The sequence below is a fragment of the Channa argus genome, chromosome 4, assembly GCF_033026475.1.
Source record: "Channa argus isolate prfri chromosome 4, Channa argus male v1.0, whole genome shotgun sequence".
In the NCBI taxonomy this organism is placed as follows: Eukaryota; Metazoa; Chordata; class Actinopteri; order Anabantiformes; family Channidae; genus Channa; species Channa argus.
The window spans coordinates 17,972,501-17,991,780 of NC_090200.1; the positions used below are offsets into that span (position 1 = coordinate 17,972,501).

The window sequence follows — 19,280 nt, forward strand, 5'->3', positions numbered from 1 at the left end:
GAAAATACAACAAAAAAGAAAGACCTCAATCCACCAAGCCGCTTCTTTTGCCATCATGACGGTTTCCATTTTCATTACACATCACAATCCAAAACTTTTCCAGAGGGAATAAAATATGATAATTTACAAATGACAAATATGAATTGTAATCAAATTAAATGGCATGGACCCTAATTAAAGAGACTGAAGCCAAATCTGTCATAATACGTCAATAAATATCTCCCAAACCTTATTGAAAATATCATTGTTTTTCTAGAACTGGAATGTCTGATACTGATACCTTGTGTCATGGAAGTTTATTATGGACAAATCTTTAAATTTGTTTTGTTTAAAATCTTTAAACAAATGTGCTCTAAAGACTTATTTCTGCAATATTTTCAAAGGCTGTCAAATACAGTGCAAAGGTCAGGGCACTGATTGTGACCAGAGATCTATCTTTCCATGCTCAAAGGTGGAGTTTGAATGTTGCACTGAAAGAGATGACCCTTCAAATATTCATCTTTCTACAACAGAAATGTGGATGCACTAAAAGCCACAGCTACATATGAAAATATAAGGAGGGTTGTATGTGGAGAAGGAGATGGGTTTGTAGCAAAAAAAATAGCAAGCAGGGGATAGCAAGCAAAGGCCTGTTGCTGTGGACTTGTCTTACTCCATAAGAGAGAGTCCAAAGCAACAGGCCTTGCTAAAGTTCTAATAAAGTTTAGATCGAGACAGGTTTATATGAAGACAGGAGTTAGGAACTCGTTACAAATTACCGACTGCTGATATATTGTGTTAGTGGTTGCTTCTTTTGGCAAGATCTGATTAATAAAAATGAAATGTTTTAAAGATAAAACTTTATCTCTCTATCCCGGTCTTGTTTTTGAGCTGTTTTCGTACCTTCCTTTGAAACTTATATAAGTTGTTGTTCATGAAAACTTCAAAACATTCGTTACAACTATATTTAAATGTACTTTATAAAAGACCTAACTGATGCGATGTTTACAGGAATTACTCCTGAAACAACTCTTGGATCAAGAATAGGTAAACTTCTTGGTTGGCCACATTTGGATTTGGACAATTTCCAAATCCAAATTTTCATTTTTTTTTCAATTTTGTAAATCAGGAAGCGTTTATTTTGACATCTGCATCCTCCATTCTGCAAATTCCCACGGATGTCGTGGATTGTCTTTTAAGCCTACAAGGGAAATTATTGTAGCACTTTCTCAAGAGGGACTCCGCACTTTTCATACAATAGATGGGTTCTCCAGAAAGGTATGTTATTGTCTACTACTGACACAATCCACTCACTGGCTACTTCATTAGGTACACCTGTACAATTTAATCCAATCCAATACAGCAGCTCTGACGTGACTTCTACATTTACTAAGTTATAATTTGTCACTTTTTAAGTTGGATCACCTTTCTGACAGTTCAAACTTAAAAACAGACAAATTCTAACCTTAGAAGTAGAATTCATTGCAGAGCTGCTGTATTGTATTGCATTAGATCCAGGAGTACAGTACAAGTGTGGAAAATGGTATAAACATGAACTACATAGTTTTAGCAATGAATAGTAATCTAATGTTTTAGGATTTGTTATTACAAGTTGGTCATTGTTTTCCTTTGGATGATTACTCAATGGTTAAATTAAAATTTTTTGATTCAGAATTGAGCGCCTGTGGCGAGGCATTTGCACCAGTGTGACCCAGGCGTACTATGAGGTGCTTGACATCCTTGGGCAGACGGCTGGCTGGATTTGTCTGACATTGTGCACATGTTTTGTGCACATTATGTGTTCCTTCCTCGGCTATTAGATGCATTTCACACTTTTACAGAAGATTGGGACAAAAAAACAACCAAAAAATTAATTAAACTTCACAATAAATGAACATGTGCCTCTGACTCATTAGTCTGTTGCAATTTCATCATTAACTAGTGAGTAGCTCAGACATTTTTCAAATGTTGTCGGGGTGAGCAACTGGAAATGTAATTGTTTGACTACATGCACTTACAGTTGGAGAACAAATACAAAGGCCTTTTCTCAGCTGGCCAAGCATGGGGATAACCGTTATGGTTGAGTGTAGTACGATAGCCGTGAAACACAAAAAGAATGGTTTTTCAGTAGTAGTATTGTGACAAATAGTGTGAATAGTGTTCACACATCGTGTGTGTAATTTGGAATTGTTAAAGAATAAATCAAAGTTTTAAAACTATCATTCCTTTTTTTAATTAAAACTACCTAATTATGCAGTTTTTGTTTTCCACACACTTTGCCAGTGTATCCACAGCTTATGATGTCATCAATAGGCTCATTAATATTCTCATCAGTTGCGCTGTTTATCTGAAAGCAAAGAAAACAAATGTCAAGTAAGAAATGTTTCCAAATTGATTCAATTTATATCACAATTTAATGTACACAGATAATAGGTCAATTATTTAGCAAATAACAGCAATCACCCCCAAAGATTTAATGTAAAAAATGTTTACTGAGATTTCAGCAAATTAATTATCATTACCTTTATATAGCAGAGGTACATGAACCACCATTCACACATGAAGACCGCCTTGAGCCATACTATCTGCTATAACTTCCCCTGCAGTCCTGAATATTAGGTGAATAAAAACACTTTTTACCTTGAGTTAACGTTGTAATTAATGTAACTATATATAACAGAAGGCAAAGACAAAGCAGCAGAAGTAGTTTTGATCCAGGCTGTTAAGACAGTCAAGAGGACTCTTCCCTTTTGTATCATTGCTGCCCACAGAGTTTCGTTTCAAACTCAAAAGCATTTCTGAATAACGAAGATATAGTAAATAAAACAATTGTTACTAAAAAGCTACAGCTTCCAACATTACACTGGCGTGCAGCTGTACCTCTTTAACATTCTTTACTGACAGCACCAGTATCAGTGCCAGATTCCCCCAAAAATGAAACCTTCAGTCAACATTTGGGAGAGGACTGTTTTTTGGCGTGGCTTGTTGCATCCCTCTGCTGAAACGATCACTTCGAGACACACAATGGGAAAAGGTGCTGCTTTCATCCACTTGTTAACTCATCCAATTCAAGATGTCCTCTGAACTTTAAGAAGAAATTATACACAAAGAGAAATAATACTTTATGGATCTGCCCTTTGAAATTTGTGTTCAAACTGTTTTTAGTAGAATAGGAAAAGAGATCTATGTAGAGTGTACACTTTCCATTTCCACTCAATCCTTTTAGCTGCTGCCCACTGTATCCATCAGAGTCAGGAGGAATGACAACCAATTTTCATTGCCAAACCCCATCTAAAAATGGGAAATCAATCTCAGTTCAATAGTAACATTACATTTAGTAGGAATTTGTGCTATTAAGTAGCATATAAAAGCAATACTGTAAATTTGTATAAGAGAATATTATTTCACATTTAAAGTTACTGGCTTCTTATTTTCCTGTTCCCTTTCAAGGGTCGCCACAGCGAATCACCTGCCTCCATCTAACCCTATGCCCTCTATCCTCTTCTGTCACGCCAACTAACATCATGTCCTCTCTCACTACATGCATAAATCTCCTCTTTGGTCTTCCTCTAGACCTCCTGTCTGGCAACTCCAAGCTCAGCACCGTTCTAACGATATATTCGCAATCTCTCCTCTGAACATGTCCAAACCACCTCAATCTGGCCTCTAACTCCAAAACATTTAACATGAGATGTCCCTCTGATGTACTCATTCCTCTGCATGCGTAATGATTTCCGTAACTGTGAGGGTACGTTTCCAAAGTCCAGCCAGTCCAAGCTGGAGTTCCTCGTCTCCTTTGGGTGTCTTTGGGGTTGCTTATCAAGCAGAAAAAAGTTAAGAAACATTTTTGTGCTCGTGCATATGGTGTAAATCATCTTTCGCCTTCTGCCTCTGTGGAAGAAGTACAGGAAATTATCTATAAAGATAAAAACGTTTGATTATTTATTATAACTTATTTAATTTTAAGTTTTAGGTTGCTCACATCAGAAGTGAGACTAATGGAAAGGTATCCATGCGTAATTTCAAATCTTCAGTTGCAGATTGATTTGTGCACTTCTTTAATTTGTGTCAGTAGATTGTATTTGATAACGTACCATTCAGTATGTCCTATAGTCATGTGAATATCACATCAGTGTTGAGAATGAACAATTGTTCGTTAGGCTTGTTCATTAAGGGTTCATTAAGGGTTGTTTGTGGAGATATAGTGTTCTTGGATTCTCTGAAAAGCTTCCTATAAAACTACTGGTATACTACCATTTATAACGACTTCGTTTTAGATTAACTTCACAATTGTTTTTAGTACAGAACCCATGAAGTCATTATCAAAGAAATGGCTGAAGTCCATATGCAAAACCCCCAGTGTTAAAGAGAATCAGCATCTATTATATCGTCTTACATGAAACAAAGTAGTTGTCTATTAGAGTTCAAAAACATAAATACCAATTTTCAATCGCAACAAATTTTTCTAAAGACGCAAAAGAGAGAGGATCAACTATGAAACAGTGTTTTATCTTGCCATACGTGGCAGATTTAGCAACATAATTTACAGTACAATCATTTGGTTAGCTATTTTAATGTCTTTATGCATGGCCTAACAAGTAGCATGAATGTAGTTTATCTCTCGATCATGATAATCACTTTGGAAGTTATTTGAATGAGATATTATCATGCCGTGGAAATCTATGATTTGATCACCAACATTGACAACTCATCTAGTGTTTAATCTCATTAACACAGCTGCAGCTCATTGTTCAGTAATACATTACTACATTTCCTACTCACTGTCACTGTACTGAGGATTTTTTATCAGGAAAGCAACAGCAAGTTTGCTATTAAGGCTCATCTCACTGTAACTTATAGGTTTTGGACAGGCAGTAAGAGCTTGAACTGTTAAACATTAACACGTTGTATGTGTATAAAACTATGTAGATATATGTGCCGTGATGTATGTTTTTTACACGCATTCGATGTAGACATACTAAAGTAATTTTTCAGGAGATTTATGTTTGTTCCTTTAGCGTAAGTATAGATAATTACAGCAGCAACCCGTAAAGATCTAGGGGAAAGGTTGAGTCTTTGTTGATCTGATCCGGAGGCAGCCCAAGTAACTAAATCTGAAATTTAGTTACTTTCTAATGCTGCAGAGAAAGATTTTTTTTTTGCTACATTTTAGGTCACCATACATATTGAAACAGTGGGATTGTATGTTGACTTGACTGCAGCTCCCCTGGCCCTAAATTAAGGGCCGAATCGTCATGCGGAACACGTTCCGCTGTGGCAAACCGAAACCCGTTCACTTGTGAGAATTTGTTGTACCCTTTGTCTAAGGGGGTCGTAAACTAAATGATCTAATTCGGAGACTTAGCATTAGGACATTATGGGGCGCATTTTTAAAATATTTTGTAATATTTTCTAGATAAACTGGTAATCTGTATAAGCAGAGAATTTTATTTGTGAAATTTTAACGCTCAACGCTGAGGCGTTAAGGTGAAGCAGTCATATCACAAAAGGATGTTCTACATTGCAACCCAAAAACTAAACATTTTACAGTAAAATGAATAAGAACAGAACTCTTTACATTATGTTAATCTCAGTTGCTGAATAGCCCAATAACCATGTCAGATTACTCATTTGACGCTGACAAAGGAGCCCAGATTTTTGTACAGCACTCAGTATGTGCTTGTAGAGGTGACCTTACTCAAATCTGACGCTCCTGATGCTTCAGCACGATCGTTGTTAGACAAACATTGAACATTTATTGTACTTGCTTCTCAATTTAGCCGATGACAGATCAATTGTACATACAACTTTAAGCACAGTAATCTCACAAGCTCTTTCACTAGCAGTTTCATCAAACTTGTTTCTCAAAGTATGTCTGAACTCACAGAACTCGGTAAGAAACCGTGTTCCTCTACAGCTACACACAGAACCTTTTTCTTCTACCTTGTTGCCATCTACACCTCCTTGTAGTCAGCTCCTCTGCTCCAGCTACCGTGTCACGTCTGCACCCTTCAGTAGCTGAGCTGAATTGCCTCTCTCTTTAACAAACCCTTAGCATTGGATTGTTTCCTTGACCACTGGTCAACAAACTTAAAAGGTAAACTACAAAGACAACCATCAAAAGCAAATTATCAAAGCCATAAAACAAATAACTAAACTGTGGAACCTTGATTGGCTCATACACACCCGGGCCCTAATTGTGCTCCAATATTAGAAACATTTAATGTTAGAAACAATTACTAAATTACTGCACAAACACAAAACAAATTATACAATAAAACACAAACATCATGACTATTCTTCTATGGTGTTCGCTCTTCTTTCTTCTGGTGCCAGAGGTTACCAGCACTTAACACACCGTAGGAGATCAGTTTTTACCACTGTCTCACTCCCAAGACAGACCTTGGTTATGGGTCTATCGAACGCGTTGGTCCTCGTCTTGATACGAACCTGATGGAGTAAACCTCGCCCATCCTTTATTGTGTGGAGGATCCTGCCAATCACCCAGGAGTTACGAGGAGCTGACTCATCAACAATCAACACAATGTCCCCAGGAACAAAATTGCACTTTGCATGTGTCCATTTTTGCCGCCTTTGGAGCTCAGGTAGATACTCTTTAGCCCAACGTTTCCAAAAGAGATCGGCCATATACTGGACTTTTGCTCCATCTACAGCGCCTGTAAAGATCATCTTTCTGGAAAACTCCCTGAGGTATCGAAGGCTGGGTTTAGGAGAAGAAGGTGATTTGGTGTCAAAGCCTCTAAGTAAATTCGATCATCAGAAGATGTAGTTAGTGGCCGACTGTTTAAAATGGCTTCCACCTCGCAGAGCAATGTCTGCAGACCCTCTTCATCCAAACGCTGATCCTTCAATGTAGCTCCAAGCACCGTTCTAATGGATCGTATTAAACGCTCCCATACCCCTCCATAAAGAGAAGCAGATGGGGGAATAAACATCCACCTGACGCCTCACTGAGTCAGCCTACTTTCTATTTTGGACGTGTTCCATTCTTCCAGAGGCCTCCTGAGCTCCTGCTCAGCACCAACAAAGTTTGTTCCATTATCTGAGCGTATTTCTAAAACTTGAGCTCTTCTTGCAATAAAGCGTTGAAGTACATTAATGAATGAATCCGTGTCCAATGATGCTGCCACCTCTATTTAAACAGCTCTGGTAGCCATACATGTGAATATGACACCATACCTTTTTGCAGTTGTTCTTCCCCGTTTAATAAAGAAACAAAGCAATCGACACCTGCTCTAGGTTTATCAGGTAAGACCCTACTATGTGGAAGGTCTGCCATTAGTTGCCACCCGGTTGCTCCATGTAATCTTTGACAGGTGCGACACCTGGATAGAATCTTTCTGATTGCTGAGATTGCATTTGGTATCCAGTATCTTTGACACAAAGTAGATAAGACATGGTTGCGACCACCATGGCCTATCCGCTCATCTGGGGGTCATCATCGACGACCAACTGAGCTTTAAGGAACACATCTCTTCAGTCTCTAGGGCTTGCAGATTTGCTCTCTACAACATCAGGAAGATCAGACCCTACATCACGGAATATACAACCCAACTCATTGTCAGGCGCTGGTCACATCTCGTCTTGATTACTGCAACGCTTTGTTGATGGGGTTACCAGTATCCACAATCAAACCCTTGCAGATGATCCAAAATGCAGCAGCTCGCCTCATTATTAATCAGCCAAAAAAGACCAATGTCACACCACTTTTTAGATCTCTACACTGGCTTCCTGTAGCTGCTCGCATCAGGTTCAAAGCTCTGTCTCTTGCTCACAGGGTGGTTAACTTGACAGCTCCCGCTTACCTCAACTCACTCATTCAAGTCTATAATCCTTCCCGCCCTCTGCAATCTGCCAACGAACGTCTGGTGGTCCCAGCACCGCACAGAAGACACCAAGCAAAACTGTTTAGCGCAATGATCCCACGATGGTGGAACGAGCTACCAAACTCTGCACGCTCAGCAGACTCTCTCCCAATATTCAAAAAACTGCTGAAAACAGAACTCTTCTGCATCTTCCTATGCACTTAAATTCTTAAAAAAAACAAAAAAACAAACAAAACAAAATTCCTTTCTGCTCTTTTTCGCACTTGCATCCCATAAACTGTGAACACTTTTCTGATAGCACTTTGCTTTGATGTTTTCTCCTTGACTTAGATTTTTGCTTGCCTTGTACCTCACTTGTAAGTCGCTTTGGATAAAAGCGTCTGCTAAATGACTAAATGTAAATGTAAATGGATGTCCTGCAGAATAAGCTGAGATACCCGATGATCTGTAGCCAGAATAGCAGGGTGCTTGGATTCCTCGGGCATGGCAGCTCAGCTGAGCCGTCCACCTACGTGAAGAATCCCATCCTGAAGCACTGGAGTCTATGTACTGTATGTGGCTGCTCCATTTCACTGCTTCCCCTTTTAGCAGAGATGAGATTTCATCTGGAAAGCTCTTCCGTTGGCAGTGACGAATTATGTCTGCTCTTACCTCTGCTTCCTGGAGCTCATCCACAGTCAGGTTCTTATCAGTGCTTTCTGCAACTATGAGAACATTCACTGTGACCTTTTTATTCACATCAGAATCGGCTACATAAATCTCTTGCAAGTCTGGGTTCCTTGGCCAATTCTCGACTGCCTGTGTAAGGAAGTCAGGTCCAGATACCCACAGCTTGTTTCGCAGAAAGGCTTTCACGTTCTGTCCCCTTGATGCACCATCTGCCGGATTAATCTGAGAGTTTACGTAGTGCCACTGTGAGACTGTTGAGGTCTTCTGAATCGCAGACACCCTATTAGCTACAAACGTGCGAAACCTTGTTGTCTCGTTGTTGATGTACTTTAGCACCACTGTACTGTCAGCCCAATACACAGTCTTCCAGTGGTAGTTCCAACTTCTTCCTTAGCTTTTTGTCCATACGAACCGCTAAGCTTGCTGCAGTAAGCTCCAAACAAGGGATAGTCATGGGCTTTGGGGGGGAACCCTTGCCTTTCCCAACACAGCACGGTGAGCTTGGTTACGTTACTGTCCTATAGCCATCCTCGCTAGCGTCTGCAAAATGATGCAGTTGAGCGGAGACAGTCTGACCAAAGCCTTTTGGCTTGAAACATATCTCCAAAGGCATTTAGCTGTTCTAGACTTTGTACCCAATGGGACCACATTTGGTTAAGATGTTCAGGCACTGTCGCATCCCATCCCAACATCATCCTGCTCCTGCATAATGTTCCCAGCATATAAATTCACAGGTGCAAGCATTCCCAATGGATCATACACTGAGCTCAACATGGATAAAACCCCTCTTCTAGTGGGGGGCTTACTTTGAATAACGACCCCAAACATGAACTGATCTGACTGAATGCACCATTGCACCCCCAATACCCTTTCCATTGGAAGTGCATTTTTATCCAAATCCAGATCCATTATTTCTATCGCCTTCTCCTCCTACGGAATGGCTGCTAACACCATCCGATCATTGCTTATTCACTTGTTTAACCTGAAACCACCCATCTGACATACCGTCTTCAAACTGTGGTACATAAACTCAGCTTTTTCAACAGTCTCAACCGATTTTAGACAGTCATCTACATAAAAGTTTCGCAGTACTGTATTTACTGTGCACACATCAAAGAGAAGTGTGTTGTCTTCTGCGCATCGCCAGAGCGCATAGCTAGCACAACTAGGTGATGAAGTGATCCGAACAGATGCACCTCCATCCTGTATTCTGCCATTGGCTGACTGACGTCACCATCTGGCCACCATAGGAATCTGAATAGGTTAGCATCACTCGACGAGCCTTTTACCTGGTGGAACATGGCCTCAACATCTGCCACTATCGTCACAGGTTCTTGATGAAACCTGGTCAGAACACCAATTATTGTTCTAGTAAGATTTGGTCCTTGAAGGAGCTGCTCATTCAATGAGGTTCCCTGATAAGATGCACCAAAGTCAAACACCACATGAAGCTTAAGCTTTTTAGGATGGTACACACCATGGTGTCGAATATACCAAACCTTTCCCTCACTGCGGCCAAGGCCCTTATCTGGAACCTTCACTGCATATTTCTTGGTGATTGTATCATTCAATCCACTCTGAATGAGAGATTCCTGAGAAATTTCCTCTTCAGAGTTGTAGCGCGTTGTTCTGCTACGGCCCGGTTGTTTGGCATTTTAATGTCCAAATCCTTTAATGGGAGATCAAGGCAGTAATGTCCATCTACCAACTTAGCAGATTGTGCCACTCTCTCCATGAACAGACGATACTATCCGCCTTAGACATCTCTATTTCTCTTCCTGTCCATCCTCAGGAAAGTCACATTGAAACTGTTGTTTCCACGGGTCTTCCAGCTTGGCAACAGATACACGATTTGACACAGCTTGCATTATTTCATTCCTGGTTGTGTTGTAACCATCCACCTTCAGTGGCCCATTGACTGTGCAACCCAGTATGGTTCTGACTGCAAAAGGTCCATTGTTGACGCTAGGAATAACTTCTTTTGGTTCCATCGTCTTGGCAGCATTAGTTCCAATCAACAGTCCTATGTCTGCGTCGATGAGAGATATTTGCACTGCTTTAAGATGTGGCCACTTGTCTATATCTTCTTGTCGCGAGATGTTATTCTTGCTCACTGGAATATCCTTTAATGAAAACACCTCCTTTAGCTATAAAGTTATTTAAGTCCAGGTGGCTACCTCCAACTCTGTCACCATATTACTGGTCACAACTTTGTTTTCTTCCGTGGTTGTAAGAAGAAGGCCAACCCTTTTCCCACGTAGATTCAGCTCATCAAGAAGTTTATCTGTGCAAAATGTAGCTGTGCTGCCAGTATCCAAGAATGCATACGAAGTGACTACTTTGTTGCCCTTTCCTGCCTTTACTCGGACAGGAATTATAGCAAGGATGCCCTCGGTGTTCTCAGGCTTGTCCTCGAAGTTTTGATTACAACTGCTGTTCACAAATCCGTTGAACACTGCCGGTTCCGATCACCATCCACGGACTGTCTCTCTTTGGCTTCCCATGCAGCAATGTATGGTGCGTCCCTGAGCAGAACTGACAGTTTACTCCCTCCTGACAGCACCTGCTCATATGTCCTGCTCTAATCCGTGGCTCACTGACTGGATCTGTGAACAACGAACCACGCTCAGTAGTGTTGAGAGGAAGTGGCGCAAATCCAAGACTCACCCTTCTGCCCTTGCTGAGTATCAGGAACTGCTTGGACCTTTTTCTCACAGTATCACCAGGGCAAAGATCGATTACTACCAGGAGAGGCTCAGCAACACCTCGGACACCAGAAAGCTGTTCTCCACTTTCAAATCACTCATCTACCCACCTTCACCTCCGGCATCTACCTCTATCACTGCTGACGACTTTGCCGACTTCTTTACCAACAAGGTGGCAGCCATCAGCTCACAGGTCTCTCCCACAGATGATGACATCCATCTAACTTCTTCCAACACTGCATTGCTCTCATCATTTGCAATTCTGACTGAGAATGACGTATCCACCCTCCTCCTCTCTAACCATCTGACCACCTGCTCTCTGGATCCAATCCCTTCCACTCTTCTTCAGGCAGCTGCTCCTGCTCTAATGCCAGCTATTACACAAGTCATCAACACATCTCTCAAAACAGGGACTTTTCCAACCTCTTTCAAGCAGGCCCAGATTTCCCCACTGCTCAAGAAGCCTTCTCTTGATCCCTCTGTATTGGAGAACTACCGACCTGTCTCCCTCCTTCCTTTTCTTGCCAAGACAGTGGAATGAGCAGTCTTCAACCAACTCTCAGACTTCCTTTCCAAGAACAACTTCCTAGATGTCAACCAGTCTGGCTTCAAGAGGGGTCACTCCACAGAAATGGCACTCCTGACTGTTGTGGAATATGTTCGAGCTGCAAAAGCCACAGGTCAGTCGTCTGTCTTGATTCTACTTGATCTATCGTCAGCCTTTGACACTGTGAACCATCAGATCCTCTTGTCCACACTCTCTGACTTAGGCATCTCTGGATCAGCCCTAGACTGGCTTCGTTTTTACCTATCCTGAACCTTCGAGGTATCCTGGCGGGGGCATCTTTCTCACTCTCATACCGGTGTGCCGCAGGGCTCAGTTCTTCGTCCTCTTCTTTTTTCTATCTATACATTATCCCTAGGTGCCATCATTCTCACATGGTCTTTCCTATCACTGCTGTGCTGGTGACACACAGCTCTTCCTGTCCTTTCCACCGGACGACTCCACTGTTTCATGACGCATCTTTGCCTGTCTCTCAGACATCTCAGCCTGAATGAGTGAGAGACTTCTTCAACTCAACCTCTCCAAGACCGAAGTCCTTGTCTTCCCAGCCAGACCTTCGACACAACACAACATCAGCATCAACATTGGATCTACAGTGATTGTCCCCACTAAATCGGCCAAACATCTGGGGGTGGTCATCAACGACCAGCTGAGCTTTAAGGACCACAACTCCTCAGTCTCTAGGGCATGCAGATTCGCTCTCTACAACATCAGGAAGAAAACCCAACTCATTGTACAGGCGCTGGTCATATCTCGTCTCGATTACTGCAACGCTTTGTTGATGGGGTTACCGATATCCGCAATCAAACCCTTGCAGATGATCCAAAACGCAACAGCTCGCCTCATTTTTAATCAGCCAAAAAAGACCCATGTCACACCACTCTATAGATCTCTACACTGGCTTCCTGTAGCTGCTTGCATCAGGTTCAAAGCTCTGCCTCTTCCTTACAGGGTGGTTAACTTGACAGCTCCCACTTAACTCAACTGACTCATTCAAGTCTACAATCCTTCCCGCCCGCTGGCGTCTGCCAACAAACAACGTCTGGTGGTCCCAGCACCGCACAGAAGACACCAAGCAAAACCTTTTAGCGCAATGATCCCACGATGGTGGAACGAGCTACCAAACTCTCCACGCTCAGCAAACTCACTCCCAATATTCAAAAAACGTGACGTTGATGTGTCTGTTAACCAGCGTGCAACCTCTTCCTTTAGTTGTCCGAGTGTAGTTAATTTCGGCTCTAACCAGTTTTTCTGATCTGTTTTCATTACTTGTTCGAGCCCAAGCTCATGGAATCTTTCTTTGAGTGAGGTATTTATGCTATAAACTCACCAAAAAGTTGGTTGAACTCTGGGAAAAACTTGGTTTCCACAACCTTGTAGCAGCCCTCTTCCATGAAACAGCGAAGCTTGCTCTTTTGTCTCAACAGCTGCTCCAACATGGTCTTTCTTCTGGACATCAAATTTTGCAAAGCATTCTCCTTGGCCTGGCTTGGCTTTGTTTTTTCTCCACGCTGTCTGGATCAACTTCTCCTTCCATTATTCACTGTGTAGTGCTAAGCCAGTGTAGAGAAGGTTTCTTACAAATGTAGAGGTGATCTTACTTGAATCTGACGCTCCTGACGCTTAAGCACATACTTCACTCCGGAGATCGTTGTTAGACAAACATTGAACATTTATTGTACTTGCTTCTCAACTTAGCCGATGACAGATCAATTGTACATACAACTTTAAGCACAGTAATCTCACAAGAGCGTTCACTAGCAGTTTCATCAGACTTGTTTCTCAAAGCATGTTTGAACTCACAGAACTCGGTAAAAAAACGTGTGCCTCTACAGCTACACACAGAACTTTTTTCTTCTGCCTTGTTGCGCAGGTCCACACCTCCTTGTAGTTAGTTCCTCTGCTCCAGCTACCCTGTCCCTTCAGTAGCTGAGCTGAACTGCCTCTCTCTTTAACAAACCCTTAGCATTGCATTGTTTCCTTGACCTCTGATCAACAAACTTAAAAGGTAAACTACAAAGGCAACGATCGAAAGCAAATTATCAAAGCCAATGACTCCAAACTGGGGCCCCTTGATTGGCTATATAGCACTATTCTGGGATAAATTTATCTACAACATAAACAACAACAGACAACATGAAGAAGGTAAAGCATTTTCACGACTATAATTTACCAGCCAAACTTGGAGATTGTGCACACTGGCTTTCAACATTTCGGGCTAGTGCAGTTTTCTCCGTATGACTATAAACGCAACATGAATGAAACTTTCTGATTGGGCGATTGAGGCCAGCTGCCTGTGACGCTGCAGGCAGCAGCAGCTGTGCTGTGTTGCTGTGAACGCTCCCTCCTGGAGTCTCATGCCGCTACGTGTAGTTAAATTGATGCGGGTCCTTGTCCATGTCAAGGTGTGAATCCGGTGCGGTTTTTTATGACAATGTCGTCAGCCGAGCGCGATGGAATCTTCAGTCAGTTTAATAAGTTTGAGAAACTATCGTGGAGGCCCTCCATCCGCGATTCAGGTTTGTAAATAAAGCTGCCCTGCAGAGCGACAAGCCTGGTGCTGTGAGCTAAAGGTGGAAACTTATCTAATATTAGTCATCGTAGATTTAGTGTTCGTGTACATCGGGATACCCGTTTGCCGGAGTTTTGTCTCTGTGTTAGAGGTGTTAGCTGTGGATTTATCACTGCTGCAGCTCACAGGCCAGAGTTAGCTAGCGCTGCTACGGAAGCCAGCAGGCACCTACAGCCCCACTATCCCTATTGTTATTATCCTTAAATCCAAATTAACACATGGATGAAAGACCAAGGGGGGTCAGGATGCGGAGATGGAAAGTATTTAATTTACTAAGTGCAATGCATAAGCACAACAAAAAGGTATTTCTACATTACTTGAATATTAGCATTTTTTGCAACTTGATATACTTCACTACAGTTCAGAGACAAAGGTCGTATTATACAGTTTAATCCCAGGCGTGACTATTACAAGCTACCCATCAGTACGTACTTACAGTAATTAAAATTAAAATTGTTTGATGCAGAGCATAATCATCAAAACAACATAAGGTAATTAAGATTAGCAAAAGTTTTACCAGCTGCAACATTAAATTGGTCCAATGATATATGGCTCATTCTGCTTAAAGAATATTTGTACTTTATTTTACTTGAGGAAATGAGTATTTCTTCCACACATATCTGTATAAAACTTACATTCTGTGTCCAATGTATCAAATGTTCTTCATTTGCACAAAATTATAGAAAGAATAAATTTATTGCAGAGAAATAAGGAGCATTATTTAAGAACTAGTGTTTCTTTTTAATTGTATAACATCTGTTAACTCTGTTAACATAGTTCTGTTATATAAAAAGGATTCAGTTGTGTTTATGGCCATTTTTTTCTTATTTATCCTCCTGTTAACATGTTTCTGTGTGACTCTTCTCTTGGCGTTTGGCCACTAACTCACAGGCGCAAAGAAGCGGGCACGGTGGCTTCAGGCTCGACGCATCTTCTCCCCGTCCTGCCCCAACCTGCGAATCCCCAACAGGTTTCTGAGAGAAGGTGCTAAACTGCATGGCATGCATTTTTCCCTACATAAAGACACCAGTGCTACTCTAAAAAGTATACCGTAACTGCAGTGAAATTCATCAAGTGTGGTCTTTTACATATGTACAATTGCAAGGTAAAGAGAACAGATCTACATTTGGTTAGGGTGAGACAATTCACACTATGTTTTCTAGTATTTATACACAATTTTTTTTTATTAATCAATATCCATTTCATTTTCTGTTTACATCAGAGAAGTAATATCTATCTGTCCCTACCTTATTCCTCCCACAGGACACTGTGTCCCCCCTGCCCGAAGTGGACACAGATGTGTTGCGGACAACACCAATCTGTATGTGTTCGGAGGCTACAATCCAGACTTTGAGGAAGCAGGCGGGTCAGAAAATGAAGACTACCCTCTTTTCAGAGAGCTTTGGCGGTTTCATTTTGCGACAGCTACATGGCAACTTATCCGTACAGAAGGTTACATGCCCACAGAGCTGGCCTCCATGTCAGGTACAAATTTTTGCTATTTCAAACTACTTGTTTTCATTTAGAGTTAGCCCCTGCAAGATTTTAAACAGTAGCATGGACTTATTGTGCTGATGTCTTTCATTCAGCTGTTTTGCATGGCAACAACCTGATTGTTTTCGGTGGCACTGGGATTCCATTTGGGGAAAACAACGGTAATGACGTCCATGTTTGCAATGTTCAGTACAAACGATGGAACCTGCTCAACTGCAGAGGGAAGAAACCAAACAAGATCTACGGGCAGGTAACAGTGGTTTGTTATTAATTCTTTTATTTATTCACAGAGATTCATGCACTACTACTATAAATAATAACTCTGTATTCTAACCAAAAACATTTATCATTATTTCCAGGCGATGGTCATCATAAATGGCTACCTGTATGTATTTGGAGGGACAACAGGTTACCTTTACAGCACTGACTTACACCGGCTAGACTTGGCCACCAGAGAGTGGACTCACCTCAAACCCAACAACGCACCTTCAGATTTACCCGAGGAGCGGTCTGTCACCACATACTTTAGATACTACTACTACTACTACTACTACTACTACAGCATACTTCTAGTGCAGTGGTTCTCAATCCAGGTTCTCAAGGACCACTGCTCTTCTTGTTTTCCAACTAATCCTGCACTACCCATTGCTGATCACCTGGATCTGGTGTTTTCATTCATTTAGAAGCTGGAAGATTCCATCTTGATGAGATGCAGTGGGGAAGACAAATGGAATTTGTATCTTCCCGCTTGACTCGAACATACCTGATCCATGCAATCAGCAGAGGGTAGTGCAGGATTAGTTGGAAAATAAGCACCAGAAGACCAGGATTGAGAAACACAGCTATAGTGAATAATGGAATTTTTAAATGTGCTGAAAATAAATCCATGAATTTACAGGTACAGACATGAGTTGGCTCACGATGGACAGAGGATATATATTTTAGGAGGTGGAACTTCCTGGACATCATATCCTCTGGACAAGGTGAGAGGGACTGGAGCACTGACATAGTAACAAGATATAAAAAAGTAAAATCATTTCATCATGTTGTCCTATTTAACATGCTTAGTCTCTCTATCAGATTCATGCATATAACTTGGAGACTAATTACTGGGAGGAAATAGTCACCAAACCCCATGAAAAAATAGGTTTGTGATCCATGCTTTATGTTTTCAGGTAATTAACAGATTTGAAGACCACACGACAATTTTACTTTGTAATGTTAATCATTATCATGACAGGGTATCCTGCTGCCCGCCGCTGTCACAGCTGTGTGCAGGTCAAAGATGGTGAGAAGTATTTCACATAGTAGTATTTGGACATGCCTCTCTCTCTCTTTTTTTTTTTAACCACAATGTTTTGTTTACCGCCAGAAGTGTTTATTTGTGGGGGATATAATGGAGAGCTGATCCTGTCTGACCTGTGGAAGATCAATTTGCAGACTTTTCAGTGGGCGAGGCTGCCGGCTGTCATGCCAGAACCAGCTTATTTTCACTGTGCTACAGTCACTCCGGTTAGTGAAATGACATTCAAGTCACCTCAAGCTTTCAATGCGGATTTCTCATCTGCATTGAGAGAGAGAAAAGACATCTACAGTAATTTAGTGCAGGGCTGCAGCTAATGATTTATTTTGGCGGGGGGGGGGGGGGGGTTAAATGACTAGCCAATTGATGGAATTATTGTTTCAGCTCTCATTTCCTGTCCTGTTCCTTGTCTTTAGGCTGGCTGTATGTATGTTCATGGCGGTGTTGTCAACATGTCTGGGAACCGAAGGACTGCCTCTTTGTATAAGGTGTGGTTAGTGGTGCCCAGTCTGCTGGAAATGACCTGGGAAAAACTACTGAAAACTTTCCCCCACTTAGCCCAGCTGTCTACCCTTCAGCTGCTCAGCCTGGGACTGACACACACACTAATTCAGAGGCTTAAATAAGCTGAGCACAGAGACTGAAGGCAGCTGTATATGTTGGAACAGCATGGACTAGTAAATCACTCATGAGTGAAAAGTTCTTGAAAGGACATAGATCTGATTATGTCAGATTGTTATGAAAATACTTTGAATGTCTTTTAACTTGTCTTTTAAAGTGTGCTTTTTTTTTTTACTGCAAAGTGCAATGTTTTAAGTTTCTCTGTTTGCATGCATTGATCAGATGTTATTCCATGAGTGTGAACCACTGTATTCTGATCTCTGCTTCCTTTTTCTTTGGTGGTATTATGTGTTTTACTCATCATTCACGTAGCACACTCTTCAATTTGTTTTTATTTCACTGCCACAGCAACATATGGAGCATGAGCTAGAAAAGTGAACTATTCAAAAGACCACTTCTTGAAGAGGAAAATGAATGTTCTTCTGCTATAGAGTCTTTAGTTTGAGAAATGTTTCACTGTTGGAGTGTTGCCAGCTGCTGCTGCTGCTCCCACTGTGACTCAGTTTAGTTTCAAACTGGAGAAATCTGTGACCCGTTTGTATCCTGATAGACTTTCAAATTTACATTTAAAAAATCAGCTAGTTCATCTGAAAAGTTGCGTGCTGCTGGTAAAGCATTCGCTTTAACTGTGATACTGCTAATCCATTTATCTAGGATATATTGGACATCGAGTTATAATTAAAACTCACTAATGTCACAATAGATGTGTTTAGATAAAAACCTAAAAGCCTCTTTTAAACATCATCACTGTGGATGTTCTTGTGCCTCAATTCTTTTTTTCTTTTTTTTTCTTTTTTAAAGTGAATCTGAATAAGACTGACATGAACTGCAATTCCACAGCTTTTTTTTTTTCCAGTCAGTGCCTTCTGAATTTCCAGATTCTTAAAAAATATATATATATATTTCACTGACGTTCCCTGGTGCTTTCCATGTGAGCCTTCTGTTGTTGAACTGTTCTGTTCAAGACTATTTGGGATTTTATTAACTTATATCCATTTAAAAAAATATATTTATTTCAATCACTGTGCTGCTGTTTTGTTTAATTACAAAATGTTGAATTGTAGCAAGCATGTAGCTACATTTTAAAAAATCTGATTTCATTGCCATTAAGTTCCTACTTTATGCCTCAAACTCCTTTTTACCCTTTTATATTGTAACATTCATTTTCTAACAACCCGTTATTTGAAAATGTGTTTTGCTCTGTTGGAAACGTTTTGCTGTAATTTACATTTGCTCTAAGTGAGTAAAACAGATCTGCAGTTACTGTGGACTGCAAAAAAAAAGTTTTTATAGTCATGTTTGCCTCTTTTCCTCCTATTTTTGTCCATTTGTGTCATGAATTTAAATAGCAGGTATCAGCTGCATTTTGTTTTACTTTAGGCTAATATCATACAAACATAATCAAATTCATTCAAAAGTTATTGCATGATAATGGCCTTTAAAAAAAAACATCACTTTTTTGAATAATCATGTTCTTACAGACCTTGTGTTTAGACTGAGCAAAAGTACCAAATAGCTTAAGATT

General features: G+C 40.9%; 1 protein-coding gene across 3 annotated transcripts; it reads left to right on the forward strand.

The window, feature by feature from the left end:
* Positions 1-14,053: 14,053 nt before the first annotated feature.
* On the forward strand, positions 14,054-18,571 carry LOC137125845 (kelch domain-containing protein 10-like). Of its 3 annotated transcripts, none has more exons than XM_067501964.1 (10): positions 14,054-14,284; positions 15,229-15,321; positions 15,601-15,822; positions 15,927-16,081; positions 16,191-16,339; positions 16,730-16,814; positions 16,900-16,978; positions 17,072-17,119; positions 17,204-17,343; positions 17,551-18,571. In XM_067501964.1, the coding sequence occupies exons 1-10, from the start codon at positions 14,194-14,196 to the stop codon at positions 17,758-17,760; spliced, it is 1,272 nt and encodes a 423-aa protein (XP_067358065.1). In that variant the 5' UTR covers positions 14,054-14,193; the 3' UTR covers positions 17,761-18,571. The 3 variants fall into 3 exon arrangements, with proteins under 3 accessions (XP_067358065.1, XP_067358066.1, XP_067358067.1); XM_067501965.1 differs by having other exon boundaries at positions 17,207-17,343; XM_067501966.1 differs by having other exon boundaries at positions 16,912-16,978.
* Positions 18,572-19,280: the final 709 nt, after the last annotated feature.

Bases quoted from the DNA above. Each gene is read 5' to 3' on its own strand.
- LOC137125845 (XM_067501964.1), top strand. From the start codon at position 14,194: ATGACAATGTCGTCAGCCGAGCGCGATGGAATCTTCAGTCAGTTTAAT. The intron at 15,322-15,600 runs GTGCTAAACTGC...TTCCTCCCACAG, and splicing joins CAACAGGTTTCTGAGAGAAG to GACACTGTGTCCCCCCTGCC. The intron at 17,120-17,203 runs GTGAGAAGTATT...GTTTACCGCCAG, and splicing joins CTGTGTGCAGGTCAAAGATG to AAGTGTTTATTTGTGGGGGA.